The 15,873-nt window shown below is 42.1% G+C and overlaps 1 protein-coding gene across 5 annotated transcripts in view; it reads left to right on the plus strand.

Annotated features, from left to right (window-relative positions):
• The window catches only part of TRAPPC10 (trafficking protein particle complex subunit 10), a 91,945-nt gene that overhangs the window by 14,824 nt on the left and 61,248 nt on the right, over positions 1-15,873 (plus strand). For all 5 annotated transcript variants that reach the window (XM_060151029.1, XM_060151030.1, XM_060151031.1 and 2 more), the window contains exon 2: positions 13,891-13,972. In XM_060151029.1, coding sequence (XP_060007012.1) covers positions 13,891-13,972 — 82 coding nt within the window. The remainder of the gene's footprint in view (positions 1-13,890; positions 13,973-15,873) is intronic.

The following is a 15,873-nucleotide window of genomic DNA, read 5'->3' on the forward strand; positions in this document are numbered from 1 at the left end:
TGCACGGTAAACAGATGGGCCCTCTTTTAACCTTTGTTAGCTAGTTCTCTCTCTATAGTTTAGCACATCCTCCCGGATCATCAGATCAGATTACATAGTTTTTTTTGGGGGGGGGCGGGGGGCAGCAGCGCAAATCAAATGCTTTTATTTTTCCCTTTTAAGTCTGTCATACACCTTTCATAGTTGTGTCAGTTTTTTGCGGCTACTGTAACAAATTACGTAGACTTTGTGCCTTAAAGTAACATAGAGATATTCTTTCAGAGCTCTGGAGACCAGAAGGCTGACGTGGGTCTCCTTAGGTTAAAATCAAGCTGTGGGCAGGGCTGATCCTTCCCGAGGCTCCAGGGGAGAATCCGTTTCCTGCCTTTTCTGGCTTCTAGAGGTGCCCACGTCCTTGGCTGTCTGGGCCCTTCCGCCTTCAAAGCCAGTGACACCAGTTCAGTCTTTCTCGTGATGCCATCTCTTTGGTTGTGGCTCTTCCGCCTCCCTCTTCCCTACTTAAGGACCCTTGTGAGTACAATGGGCCTGTCCAGTAATCCAGGATCATCTCTTTAAGGTCAGCTGACTAGCAGCCTTAATCCACCTGCAGCCTTAATTCTCCTTCGCGATGTAATGTAACATGTTCCCAGGCCCCAGGGAGCAGGCCAGTCACATAGATTTCCAACTGCCCGTAACATGTGTCTGGGAGAGAAGCATTGGAAGTAATGATTCTATAAGTATGGAAACCCTGTGTCTTTCCCAAATGAGAGGTGGCTTTTTTCAGTCTCCCCCGAGGCATAATTGGTAGCTCTGGAGCATTCAAACCGCATTTGGTAACTTACGCTACTTTTTCTGCAGACTGTTTAGTGCCAAATTCAATCTTATGTCATAACCAAGTGCTAAAATCTTTTAAAAATTATTACATAAACAGTATAGGAACATTAGCAACAACGAATGTATGGCTTTTTGAACATAGATATATTTTTCTTCTAGATTAAGAGATTATGTGCCTTTATTTTAGTCTAGTTTAGACATCGCACATTCCTGAGATGCAGACTGTGAGCCCCTCTGTAATCTCCTCCCGCTAATGGAACCACTTTGCACGGTTTGGTTTGGATGTAGATTTTCAGGAGGATGAAGCATTCACTGCTTGTTTATCTGCGGGAGGCATTTTCACACAGAGCAGGACTGTGGACTCAGTTCTCTGCTCTTTAAGTATCAACGTAAGACTGATTCTGTTCTGGTTGCAATTGACTGTTAAGAATTGAAAATCTGAATTTTAAAAATGCTTTGACACTAAGTAACTTTGTGGATTTGCAGTTCTAGTGGACCCTAAAATAAAAGTTTTGTGCATAAAATGATTGAAAGTTTTCATTGCTCTTTAGGATGGTGAAGGGTGCAACAGATGATGTGTGACTGACAGTTTGTGACTGGCCCTGGCCACGGCCGGCCGAGGTGGGTCTGACGCATCCTCACGGGTCTGTCTGGGCCTGTTACTCAGCTTTGCTTAGACTCTCATCTTAGTGATAGCACCTTGGGTCTGAAAGACTGTCTAGCCTACACGTTTCTATTTTTAGTTATAATCGACTTCTTTGAAAATTAGAGTTGTTTCAAAAATAACCAGCTTTTTACTGTTTTGGTGTTGGTCATCTGACATCCAAATGAGGGAATTCCCTGGCGGTCCAGTGGTGAGGACTCGGCGCTTTCACTGCTGTGGCCCGGGTTCAATCCCTGGTCGGGGAGCTAAGACCCCACAAGCCGCACAGCGTGGCCAAAAATAAACAAATAAATAAAATCTGAATGATACATCTTTATCTGTAGTTATTTATGTTTCTTTGGACACGTGTTAGTGTCTTTTTACGTTGGTAAAAGTTAACTACTTTATAATTGTCCTTCCGTTTTAAAAATTTTAAGAAAATGTTAAGCTGAGTTTGTTGAAATATGATCCATTTATGCTTAAGTCACTGAAATCATCTTTCTGAATTCTTCCCCCTGCCCCGTGTTTAATTAGTTCTTATCTGCTTTTAACAAAGAAAGTTTAAAATTACATGATTAATACATGAATATATGCTTCTAAAAATCTCAGAGCATGCAGTCATAATTCAGGAAATAGCGCAGGTCTGCATCAGTCATCTGACTGCATGGAACAGCAAATCTAATCACAACTGGCGTAAGTAAGAAAACAGGTTCAGATAATCAGAAACCCGGGGCTCTGCCCCCCTTTCTTGGGGAGCGTCTGAGCTGGGCTCTCCTCAGCCTTTGGGCTTAGGCCCAGCCTGGGGTCAGGTGCCAGCAAGCCTGGGCACCATCCAGACGGAGTGCCTGCGTCCCTCTGCAGAGCAAGGCCACTGTCCCCTGATGTTTCCCTTTACGTTTGAGTGGCCCCTCTGCCTGTCGTCAGTCATGGCTCCTGCCTGGGTGCTGCCACGCACCGGTGCTGATGGTCCGCAGACGCCCCTGGAGCCGCCTGTGGGTGCCCTGACTTGCCCCATCCTCATATCCACGTGTCCCCAAGTGAGTGACGAGACGCGCACACACACAGGGAGAGAGAGATTTATATTGGGTTGGCTGAAAGGTTCGTTCCGTTTTTTTTCCATAAGATGGCTCTGGTAGCGCCTAGTTGTCTTCAACTTCATTTGAAACAATTTGGTAAGATTGTATTGACAGCTGTCATATCGGCATGCATTTAAAAAAAAAAACTTACCAAAATTGGTGAATTTTTGTGTAGCCATTTTAATATTGAAGGTGGAAGAAAAACAGCACTTTCCGCATATTATGCTAGATTATTTCAAGAAAGGTAAACACACAACTGAAAACACAAAAAAAGATTTGTGCAGTGTATGGAGAAGGTGCCGTGACTGATTGAAATGCCAAAAGTGGTTTGCGAAGTTTCGTGCTGGAGATTTCTCACTGGACGCTGCTCCACGGTCGGGTAGACCAGTTGAAGTTGATAGTGACCAAATCGAAACAATAATTGAGAAACAATCAACGTTATACCGTGCAGAAGATAGCCGACGTACTCAAAATATCCACATCAAGCATTGAAAATCATTTGCACCAGCTTGGTTATGTGAATCGCTTTGGTGTTTGGGTTCCACATAGGTGAAAAAAATCCTTGACCATATTTCTGCATGCGATTCTCTACCGAAACATACCGAAAACTTTCCGTTTTTAAAACAAGTTGTGATGGGCTATGAAAAGTAGACACTGTACAATAATGTGGAACGGAAGAGATCATGGGACAAGCGAAATGAACCACCACCAACCACACCAAAGGCCGGTCTTCATTCAAAGAAGGTGATGTTGTGTATACAAAGGAGTCCTCTATTAAGAGCTCCTTCCGGAAAACCAAACAATTAAGTCCAACAAGTACTGCTCCCAGTTAGACCAGCTGAAAGCAGCACCCAACGAAAAGCGTCCAGAATTAGTCAACAGAAAATCACATAATCTTCCATCAGGATAACACAAAACCACATGTTTCTTTGATGACCAGGCAAAAACGGTTACAGCTTGGCTGGGAAGTTCTGATTCATCCGTCATATTCACCAGACATTGCACCTTCAGATTTCCATTTATTTCGGTCTTTACAAAATTCTCTTAATGGAAAAAATTTCCATTCCCTGGAAGACTATAAAAGGCACCTGGAACAGTTCTTTGCTCAAAAAGATAAAAAGTTTTGGGGCTTCCCTGGTGGCGCAGTGGTTGAGAGTCCGCCTGCGGATGCAGGGGACGCGGGTTTGTGCCCCGGTCCGGGAAGATCCCACATGCCGCCGAGCGGCTGGGCCCGTGAGCCATGGCCGCTGAGCCTGTGCTCCCAGAGCCTGTGCTCCGCAACGGGAGAGGCCACAACAGTGAGAGGCCCACGTACCACAAAAAAAAAAAAAAAAAAGAGAAAATCTTTGGAAAGATGGAATTATGAAGTTGCCTGAAAAATCGCAGAGGTAATGGGGACAAAACAGTGAATATATTGTTCAGTAAGTTCTTGGTGAAAATGAAAAATGTCTTTTATTTTTACTTAAAAACTGAAGGAACTTTTTGGCCAGCCCAATATTAATGGGATTGTGCTTTGAATTACCTTTACAAATTATTTTGCTGTCTCCCCTCTCTCACCAAAAAAAAAAAAAGAAAGAAATCTTAGTTGTTGAAATAAATAGTCTGAGTTGACTCTTTTAATAGGCCTCTTGAGTAAGAAAAATAAACACAGCAATTTTCTGAACAGGGTTCTCTGAACACATCAATCTTAAGCCTCAATTTTGCTTCTAGTAGCTGTTTTTTAACAACTGAATCCTTATTGGGTTTTCTCATGCCCCTGTTGCCCATGGGATCAAAACAAAGTGGCTCTTACAATTCAGACCTCAGAACTCGAATGGCTTTTCTGCTAAGTGGTTGGGCTATTTTGGGGAGCTACAAAGTATACACTGTTAATTTAATTACCTATCACATAAGCCTAGATTTAATTCTTTCGGGGTTTTACACCTAAGCTCTTTCCTGTCCCTCTCTTTTAGAGCTCTGGCTCTCTATAGCTCATTTTCAAAGACATCTCTATTTTTCATAATACTCAATATAAAGACTTAGGAGTATTATCATTAATAATAGCTATATATTCTGAGAAAATCATGGAGGCTTTTCTTCATGTTCAATGTGGAATTTCAATGGGTGAGAAGAATTTGACCTTCAAATGTAAATCAGGGGTGCTGTATCAGTTGGCTAGGGCTGCCATAACAAAATACCACAGACTAGGTGGCTTAAACAACAGAAACTTGTTTTCTCACAGTTCTGGTGGCTGGAAGTCCAGATCAAAGTGTCGACAGGGTTGGCTTCTGAGGCCTCCCTCCTTGGCTTGGAGGTGGCCAGCCTTCTTCTTGCTGTGTCCTCATGCGGTCTTTTCCCACCCCAGAGTCTGTGTATCCACATTTTCTCTTATAAGGATTTCAATCAGATTGGATCAGGGCCCATTCTAAACCCCTCATTCTAACGTAATCATCTTTTCAAGACCTTATCTGCAAATACAGGCACATTCAGAGGTACTGGGGGTTAGGATTTCAACATATGAATTTTACAGGGACATGGTTTAGCTCCTAATAGGCGCTGAGATCGAATGGTCACTTGTTAAGTCCCCAGTTATTGTCAGATGACGTCTTTGCCCTTGACAGATGTGCTAATTGACCTATAATCTTTTAAAATTAAATTTAGGACACAGATTAAAGATTTATTTTATGATAGAATATGAGAAAAATTTTTACTTTATAGTCTCCACTTAGACAAGTTTTATAAGTCTTATATCGTATAACAGGATTTCCTGTGGGGGACACTTGGGAGGGGGTGTGTAAGAGGCACTTCATTTGTTTACTCTGTACATAGGTTTTTCTTTTCTTTTCTTTTCTTTTTGCCCTTAACATCTTTATCCGAGTATAATTGCTTTACAACCTTGTGTTAGTTCCTGCTGTATAACAAAGTGAATCAGCTATACGTATACGTATACCCCCATACCCCCTCCCTCTTGCGTCTCCCTCCCACCCTCCCTGTCCCACCCCTCTAGGTGATCACAGAGCACCGAGCTGAGCTGCTTCCCACTAGCTATCTGTTTTACATTTGGTAGTGTATATATGTCAATGCTACTGTCTCACTTTGTCCCAGCTTACCCTTCCCCCTCCCCGTATCCTCAAGTCCATTCTCTACGTCTGCATCTTTATTCCTGTCCTGCCCCTAGGTTCATCAGGACCATTTTTTTTTTTTTTTAGATTCCATATATATGTGTTAACATATGGTATTTGTTTTTCTCTTTCTGCCTTACTTCACTCTGTATGACAGACTCTAGGTCCATCCACCTCACTACAAATAACTCATTTTCATTCTTTTCTATGGCTAATATTCCATTGTATATATGTACCACATCTTCTTTATCCATTTATCTGTTGATGGACACTTAGGTTGCTTCCATGTCTTGGCTATTGTAAATTAGAGCTTCAATGAACATTGTGGTGCGTGACTTTTTGAATTATGGTTTTCTCAGGGTATATGCCCAGTAGTGGGATTGCTGGGTCGTATGGTAGTTCTATTTTTAGTTTTTTTAAGGAACCTCCATACTGTTCTCCATAGTGGCTGTATCAATTTACATTCCCACCAACAGTGCAAGAGGGTTCCCTTTTCTCCACACCCTCTCCAGCATTTATTGTTTGTAGATTTTTTGATGATGGCCATTCTGACCAGTGTGAGGTGATACCTCATTGTAGTTTTGATTTGCATTTCTCTAATGATTAGTGATGCTGAGCATCCTTTCATGTGTTTGTTGGCAATCTGTATATATTCTTTGGAGAAATGTCTATTTAGGTCTTCTGCCCATTTTTGAATTGGGTTGTTTGATTTTTGGATGTTGAGCTGCATGAGCTGCTTGTATATTTTGGAGATTAATCCTTTGTCAGTTGCTTCGTTTGCAAATATTTTCTCCCATTCGGAGGGTTGTCTTTTCGTCTCGTTTATGGTTTCCTTTGCTGTGCAAAAGCTTTTAAGTTTCATTAGGTCCCATTTGTTTAGTTTTGTTTTGATTTCTATTTCTCTAGGAGGTGGGTCAAAAGGATCTTGCTGTGATTTATGTCATAGAGTGTTCTGCCTATGTTTTCCTCTAAGAGTTTGATAGTGTCTGGGCTTACATTTAGGTCTTTAATCCATTTTGAGTTTATTTTTGTGTACGGTGTTTGGAAGTGTTCTAATTTCAGTCTTTTACATGTAGCTGTCTGTTTTCCCAGCACCACTTTATTGAAGAGCCTGTCTTTTCTCCATTGTATGTTCTTGCCTCCTTTGTCATAAATTAGGTGTCCATATGTGTGTGGGTTTATCTCTGGGCTGTCTATCCTTTTCCATTGATCTATATTTCTGTTTTTGTGCCAGTACCATACTGTCTTGATTACTGTAGCTTTGTAGTATAGTCTGAAGTCCAGGAGCCTGATTCCTCCAACTCCGTTTTTCTTTCTCGAGATTGCTTTGGCTATTTGGGGTCTTTCGTGTTTCCATACAAGTTGTGAAATTTTTTTGTTCTAGTTCTGTGAAAAATGCCATTGGTAGTTTGATAGGGATTGCATTGAATCTGTAGATTGCTTTGGGTAGTAGAGTCATTTTCACAATGTTGATTCTTCCAATTCAAGAACATGGTATACCTCTTCATCTGTTTGTATCATCTTTAATTTCTTTCATCAGTGTCTTATAGTTTCCTGCATACAGGTATTTTGTCTCCTTAGGTAGGTTTATTCCTAGGCATTTTATTCTTTTTTGTTGCGGTGGTATATGGGAGTGTTTCCTTAATTTCTCTTTCAGATTTTTCATCATTAGTGTATAGGAATGCAAGAGATTTCTGTGCATTAATGTCGTATCCTGCTACTTTACCAAATTCGTTGATTAGTTCTAGTAGTTTTCTGGTAGCATCTTTAGGATTCTCTGTGTATAGTATCACATCATCGGCAAACAGTGACAGCTTTACTTTTTCTTTTCCGATTTGGATTCCCTTTATTTCTTTTTCTTCTCTGATTGCTGTGGCTAAAACTTCCAAAACTATGTTGAATAATAGTGGTGAGACTGGACAACCTTGTCTTGTTCCTGATATTAGAGGAAATGGTTTCAGTTTTTCACCATTGAGAACGATATTGGCTGTGGGTTTGTCATATATGGCCTTTATTATGTTGAGGTAAGTTCCCTCTATGCCTACTTTCTGGAGAGTTTTTATCATAAATGGGTGTTGAATTTTGTCAGAAGCTTTTTCTGCATCTATTGAGATTTTCATATGATTTTTTATCCTTCAATTTGTTAATATGGTGTATCACATGGATTGGTTTGTGTATATTGAAGAATCCTTGCATTCTTGGGATAAACCCCACTTGATCATGGTGTATGATCCTTTTAATGTGCTGTTGGATTCTGTTTGCTAGTATCTTGTTGAGGATTTTTGCATCTGTGTTCATCAGAGATACCTTTTTTTGTGACATCTTTGTCTGCTTTTGGTATCAGAGTGATCGTGGCCTCATAGAATGAGTTTGGGAGTGTTCCTCCCTGAGTTTGGGAGTGTTCCTCCTCCCATGTATTTCTTCCAAAATACATTTTGGAAGAGCTTGAGAAGGATAGGTGTTAGCTCTTTTGTAAATGTTTGATAGAATTCGCCTGTGAAGCCATCTGGTCCTGGGCTTTTGTTTCTTGGAAGATTTTTAATCACAGATTCAATTTCAGTGCTTGTGATTGGTCTGTTTATATTTTCTATTTCTTCCTGGTTCAGTCTAGGAAGGTTGTGCTTTTCTAAGAATTTGTCCATTTCTCCCAGGTTATCCATTTTATTGGCATATAGTTGTTTGTAGTAATCTCTCATGATCCTTTGTATTTCTGCAGTGTCAATTGTTACTTCTTTTTCATTTCTAATTCTATTGATTTGAGTCTTCTCCCTTTGTTTTCTTGATGCGTCTGGCTAATGGTTTATCAATTTTGTTTGTCTTCTCAAAGAACCAGCTTTTAGTTTTATTGATCTTTGCTGTTGTTTCCTTTATTTCTTTTTCATTTATTTCTGATCTAATCTTTATGATTTCTTTCCTTCTTTCCTTCTTTCTTTTCTTTCCTTCTTCCCTCCTTGGGGTTTTCTTTTGTTCTCTCTCTAATTGCTTTAGATATAAGGTTAGATTGCTTATTTTAGATTTTTCTTGTTTCTTGAGGTAGGATTGTATTGCTATAAACTTCCCTCTTAGAACTGCTTTTGCTGCATCCCATAGGTTTTGGGTCATTGTGTTTTTTTACTGTCATTTGTTTCTACGTATTTTTTGATTTCTTCAGTGATCTCTTGGTTATTTAGTAACATATTGTTTAGCCTCCATGTGTTTGTATTTTTTACATTTTTTTTCCTGTAATTGGTATCTAGTCTCATAGCGTTGTGGTCGGAAAAGATACTTGATACGATTTCAATTTTCTTAAATTTACCAGGGCTTGATTTGTACCCAAGATATGATCTATCCTGGAGAATGTTCCATGAGCACTTGAGAAGAAAGTGTATTCTGTTGTTTTTGGATGAAATGTCCTATAAATATCAATTAAGTCCATCTTGTTTAATGTGTCATTTAAAGTTTGTGTTTCCTTATTTATTTTCATTTTGCATGATCTGTCCATTGGTGAAAGTGGGGTGTTAAAATCCCCTACTATTATTGAGTTACTGTCGACTTCCCCTTTCATGGCTGTTAGCGTTTGCCTTATGTATTGAGGTGCTCTTGTGTTGGGTGCATAAATATTTACAATTGTTATATCTTCTTCTTGGATTGATCCCTTGATCATTATGTAGTGTCCTTCTTTGTCTCTTGTAATAGTCTTTATTTTAAAGTCTGTTTTATCTGATATGAATATTGCTACTCCAGCTTTCTTTTGGTTTCCATTTGCATGGAATATGTTTTTCCATCTCCTCACTTTCAGTCTGTTTGTGTCCCTGGGTCTGAAGTGGGTCTCTTGTAGGCAGCATATATTCAGGTCTTGTTTTTGTATTCATTCAGCCAGTCTATGTTTTTTTGTTGGAGCATTTAATCCATTTACATTTAAGGTAATTATCAATATGTATGTTTCTGTTACCATTTTCTTAGTTGTTTTGGGTTTGTTTTTGTGGGTCTTTTCCTTCTCTTGTGTTTCCTGCCTAGAGAAGTTCCTTTAGCATTTGTTGTAAAGCTGGTTTGGTGGTGCTGAATTCCCTTATCTTTTGCTTGTCTCTAAAGGTTTTAATTTCTACATTGAATCTGAATGAGATCCTTGCTGGGTAGAGTAATCTTGGTTGTAGGTTTTTCCCTTTTATCACTTTAGTTAAGTATGTCCTGCCACTCCCTTCTGGCTTGCAGAGTTTCTGCTGAAAGATCAGCTGTTAACCTTATAGGGATTCCCTTGTATGTTATTTGTTGCTTTTCCTTTGCTGCTTTTAGTATTTTTTCTTTGTATTTAATTTTTGATAGTTTGATTGGTATGTGTCTTGGTGTGTTTCTCTTTGGGTTTATCCTGTATGGGACTCTCTGTGCTTCCTGGACTTGATTGACTATTTCCTTTCCCACGTTAGGGAAGTTTTCAACTATAATCTCTTCAAATATTTTCTCAGACCCTTTATTTTTCTCTTTTTCTTCTGGGACCCCTATGATTCGAATGCTGGTGCATTTAATGTTGTCCCAGAGGGTCTGAAACTGTCCTCAATTCTTTTCATTCTTTTTTCTTTATTCTGCTCCCTGGCAGTTATTTCCACCATTTTACCTTCCAGCTCACTTATCTGTTCTTCTGCCTCAGTTATTCTGCTATTGATTCCTTCTAGAGTATTTTTAATTTCAGTAATTGTGTTGTTCATTACTGTTTGTTTGCTCTAGTTCTTCTAGGTCCTTGTTAAATGTGTCTTGTATTTTCTCCATTCTGTTTCCAAAATTTTGGATTATCTTTACTATCATTATTTTGAATTCATTTTTTAGGTAGCTTGCCTGTTTCGTCTTCATTTATTTGGTCTTGTAGGTTTTTACCTTGCTCCTTCATCTGTAACATTTTTTTGTCGTTTTTTTTTTTTTTTTTTTTGATCGGTGGTGCTGTATTCCTGTCTTACTGGTTGTTTGGACTGAGATGTCAAGCACTGGAGTTTGTAGGCAGTTGGATAGATCTGGGTCTTAGTGCTGAGATGAGAACCTCCGGGAGTCCTCACTCCAATTAATATCCCAGGGGTCTGAGTTTCTCTGTTAGTCCAGTGGTTTGGACTCGGAGCTCCCACCACAGGAGCTCGGGCCTGACCTCTGGCCTGGGAACCAAGATCTCACAAGCTTTGTGGCACGGTAAAAAAAAAAAAGGAAGGAAGAAAGGAAAAAAAGGTGCAGTACAATATCAAAGAATAAAAAAATAAAATTGGAAAGATAAAAGATATATTAGGAAAAATAAAACTATAATTGAAACAACTGCAACAAAGTAAAATAAAACCACAACAGAAAAAAGAAAAAAAAAAAAGAAAAGGGGGGGCGAACGAGACAAAAGGATAGATCACTAACAAAGTATAAAGAATAAAATAAAATTAGAAAAATAAAAGGTTTATTAGGAAAAATAAAAGAATCAACAACAATGAATCAACAAGGTGAAACAGAACCCCCATCTAAAAGAGGAAAAAACAACAATAAGAAAAAGAAGCCTTGGCTCTGAGGGCGGAGTTCAGGTGGGGGTGGAATTTAGGCAGGGGCGGGGTTTAGGGTGGGGCGGGACCTAGGCGGGTTGGGGGGTGACGTTTGAGCATGGGGTGGGGCCTCTGCTTAGGGCGGAAGGGGAGAGGCAGCACGTGGAAAGGAGGGCCTCTGGAGTGTGGAGCTCCGGAGTCTGGAGGTAGGGCCCTGAGTGGGGTTGTGTGGGTGGGGCTTGGTCCCAGCACCTTGGAGGGAGTCTCAGAGGGGGTCTCCGAGTGTAGGGGCGGGGCTTGGGCTCTGCACAGCAGGAGGGAGGCTGGGAGCGCAGAGGATCAGGCCCAGGAGCCCAACAGGCTCCCTGGTGCCTAAGTGGACAGGGAAAGTGCTGGCCCCGTTCCTTTCCGTTCCTTCACACCCCTCCCCACCATCTCCCCCGGAATCTCCCCTGTTGCTGCTGGCCCCCTAACCGTGCATGGGTGGGTTCCGCCGGGTGTAGGAACTCCTCCTCTCCCCCAGCTGCCCCTCAGGGGTGCTGGTCCTGGAGGTCTGGCCTTTACTTTTGCTCCCCCTTCCCTCCCTCCCATTCCCTCGGGACCCTCGCAGCTGAAGGAGGCCTCGGTGGGCACAGGATCAGGCCCGGGTCTCATCAGGCTCCTGGGCAGGGGAAACCTGGCCACTCTCCCTTTTGATTCTCTGCCCTCCCAGTGGTCCCCCAATTTCCCCCTTCAGGTGTGGGATCCCTTCCCCTCCCCCAGCCTCCCCTCAGGGGCACCAGTCCCCTCCTGCCTCCACTTCTCCTCCCTCTTCACTCCCCCCATGCCCCATGTCCTACCCAGTTGTTGGGGGTTCGTCCTGTCCCCTTAGGTGTCTGTGGTCCCCCACTGGTGCCTGGTAGGTGCCCTAGTTGTTCAGAGACACGAATTCCACGTCCTCCTAGTACACCATCTTGACTCCGCCCCCTGTACCTTTATGTGAGACTTTACTGCAAGGACCGTATATATATATATATATATATATATATATATATATATATATATATATAGAACTAAGTGAAAAAGGAGAAAGCTTCTATGTGTTTGCCCTAATTACTGTTTAGCAAAGTGTAGTGATTTTTATATGTTAATCTTAGAACCTTTAAAAGAGACAGCAGGAGTTGGCACTCAAAAGATAAGGAATCTGAAGCTAACTGAAGGTTTTCTTATTTTGATTTCTAAGACAACTACCAAATAAATGAACATGATGAAAAATGATGAGTTGAAACATAAAAGTTGTTTTTATGTCAACAATAAATTATTAATAGTAACCCTTATTAAGGATTTACTTTGTGTCAGGCCTTGTTCAGAGTTATTTGTGTTGACTCACTCAGTCTCACCACAGCCCTGTTGGGAGCTATTCTTATTTTCCCATTTCACAGATGGTCCCCGAGGCACAGAAAGGCTCGGTGGTCTCCCCATGCTTACTCGCCTGGTAGCTGGTGGAGCTTAGGTGGGAACCAGGCCATCAGCCTTTCAGCATCTGTGTCCAGTCACTGTGCCCCACGGCCTCTCTGATAAGCAGCTCAGCTGCCCAGAAACACCGTTCCCAGAAACACCGTTCCTCTCAGCAGTCACTTGACAGTGTTACGTGGTTTGGGGAAGGTTTTGTTTTGTTTTGTTTTTTGCGGTATGCGGGCCTCTCACTGCTGTGGCCTCTCCCGTTGCGGAGCACAGGCCCTGGACACGCAGGCCCAGCGGCCATGGCCCACGGGCCCAGCCGCTACGCGGCATGCGGGACCCTCCCGGACCGGGGCACGAACCCATGTCCCCTGCATCGGCAGGCAGACTCTCAACCATTGCGCCACCAGGGAAGCCCCTGTTTTGGTTTTTTGGGGGGGGCTCATGATAGCAAAATAAGCAAATGTATTAATGGCCTACATCAATCCCCAATGATTTCTTTAAGATCAATAGAAAAGCAAATGGAAAATGGTTTTGCTTAAAGTTAGAGGATCCTCTGAGTATAAGAATTTGAGTCATCTACTGAAAGGTTCTTTTTAAGCCTAAGTGCGATATGGTTATGCTATCATTTTATGAGAGCTAAGTGGATTTTTCAGTTCCGTCAAAGCTAGGATGAAAGAGCTGAATTAACAGCTTAGCATGTGAATTCAGACACTCCTGGGTTCCTCACTGGTCTCCGCAGCCAGCCAGCTTTGTGCTCCCCCTTCTTGGCCGTGAGGCTGGGTCTGCCTCCAGGACTTCCCGTGTGGACTTGACGAGAGCAGGCGTGTCCGGTGTCCTGGGTGGCACGGGCACAGAGAGCGTACTGTACGGCTCGGCTCCTAGTGGCATTTGGATGCGTATCGAGCTTATTTTGGTGAAGAAACTCATGTTCACTTGTCCGGGTTTCCTATTCTGCCTGGAGTTTCATGGCTGTTTTGTCCAAGTTGAAGAGAGCAGCAGCGGTATGAGCTGACGCAGGGGTGAGGCTGGCTGGAGCTGGGCCCGCTTCGCCTCCTTAGCTGTCAGACCCTGGCAGGTGACTCCACTTTCCTGACCCTCCCCCTCCTCCTCATGGGGAGAATCATACCCACCTCAGAGAGGCCGGGCGAGGGTTAGTTAGGTCACATGTCGAGTGCTGGCTTTTCTTGAGACCACTTATTTAAAGATATGAAAAAATCTTGTTTTGTGATGTCATTCTGCTAAATTATTAAGTTGCCTAAAAATACCAATTAATAAATTTTAGAGTCCATTTTTCCTATATTTACCTTAAAATGCCATTTTTATTCCTGTTGTAGGTGCTGGAGATCAGAATTTATTTACCTCTATTTATCCGACGCTCTCCCAGCAGCTTCCAAGAGAACCGATGGAATGGAGAAGGTACGGTGCCTCTGGTTTTCGCTGCATCTCCCTCCTCGTTTTGTAGGCATTTGGGTGAGCAAGTGAAGTAGTAAGAGTTAAAGGCTAAGTTCTCAGGAAACTGAGTGGAGCCACGTAATTGTGGACCTTCTTCTCTAAGGAATGTGTTGATTTTCTTGACAAGACATAGGATGGTAGAAATGGGACACTTCTTCTGAGCTGAAGGCCCACTTTTGTAGGAATGGCTTCTGATTCCTCATGGCATTTTGGAAAGGAGACGCACACTCCGATTCCACATTAGAGCATGTGCCTCTGTCTGCTGTCTTATGAGACCTTCTCTCTGCCCTGAGCTTCTGACTCTTCTCTTAAGGGTGAGAAAGTGCACAGAAAGATGTTACTTAAAAATTATGAAGGAGGGGCTTCCTTGGTGGCACAGTGGTTAAGAATCCGCCTGCCAATGTAGGGGACACGGGCTCGAGCCCTGGCCCGGGAAGATCCCACATGCCAAGGAGCAACTAAACCCGTGCGCCACAACTACTGAGCCTGCGCTCTAGAGCTCGCCTGCCACAACTACTGAGCCTGCGTGCCACAACTATTTGAAGTCCACACACCTAGAGCCCATGCTCTGCAACAAGAGAAGCCACTGCAATGAGAAGCCCGCACACTGCAATGAAGAGTAGTCCCTGCTCGCCACAGCTAGAGAAAGCCCGCGCACAGCAACGAAGACCCAACACAGCCAAAAATAAAAATTAAAAATAAATAAATATATTAAAAAAAATTAGGGAAACCAGGTCAATCCTCCCGTTTGCCCTATTGTTTGTAATTGTTCCTCTAATGACTTGTCCTGAGGAAATAATTGACTTTGAATTATCTTACTGGAAGACTAATTTCTGGTAAGATTAGATATTATTTGTAGAAAATGTTTGGATTGTGACTTGTTAATACTGGTAATCTGATTTTAACCAAGGTGTATGAAGAATTTCCTGTTGTTACTCATGTTCATGTAATTCTGATTCTTGCTATGTTATTCCTTTCTGATCACCAGTTTGTAATCTACTAACTTGAAGAGTTAACATTCTAGATGACTTACCCGGGCTCTCTATTGAATCTAGTCTAATTTTTGTGCCCGATTATAGTGTTACAAGGAATGTATTTAATTACCTACATGTAATATGAAGAGTGTACAGAATGTGGGAGAATTCTCTTACGGAAAAATTATTGAACGTCTCAAGAGGCCCAGTGCTGTGAATGAGAGAAAATAGTCCAGCAAACGGAAGAGTTTAATACCTGAAGAAATGGAGTAATCTGTAAAGGGTTTCCAATAGTATACGTTATTTAAACATTCAGAAAGATAGAAGAAACAGGAAAGGGGGTTATGAGGGAAAAAATGAAATAGAGACACTGCATAGATTTAACACGTATTTTCATCTCTTCACCTTCTTGAAAACTAAATGAGAAAAGAGAATGAGAAATGTTCAAGGACAGAGGAGGGCAGAAGTGGCAGCAGCAGAGATGTGGACGCCTCTCTGGGAGAAGGAGGATGGACAGAGGAATAGGAGGGAAAGCTGAGCCCCTGTGTCTGCAGAGGTGGCTCCCTGAGAAGCAGGCGAGTCCCTGACAGGTGATAGGGCCCCGGGGCCCAGGACCTTGGTAGGCGAGGGGTAGAAAGGGTGACAGAAGGCCTGGGCAGGGTTCCCTCTGCCGTGGGGTGTGTGTGCGTGTGTGTGTGTGTGTAAAGCTCTTTAGTACTACTTGACATGTTAAAGTGTATATATATTTACTTTGATAAAATTTTAAATTAATTGATTAGATCTTGGGGGGAAAAGATTGAAGCAGAAACTTTACTTGATGCAGTGAACTGCTGTGTAGCTGAAAAGCAAAGTAGTGAGTTGGGAGATTGCGCTTGGAAACTCGAGTTGAAT

Source organism: Lagenorhynchus albirostris, chromosome 5, assembly GCF_949774975.1.
Source record: "Lagenorhynchus albirostris chromosome 5, mLagAlb1.1, whole genome shotgun sequence".
In the NCBI taxonomy this organism is placed as follows: Eukaryota; Metazoa; Chordata; class Mammalia; order Artiodactyla; family Delphinidae; genus Lagenorhynchus; species Lagenorhynchus albirostris.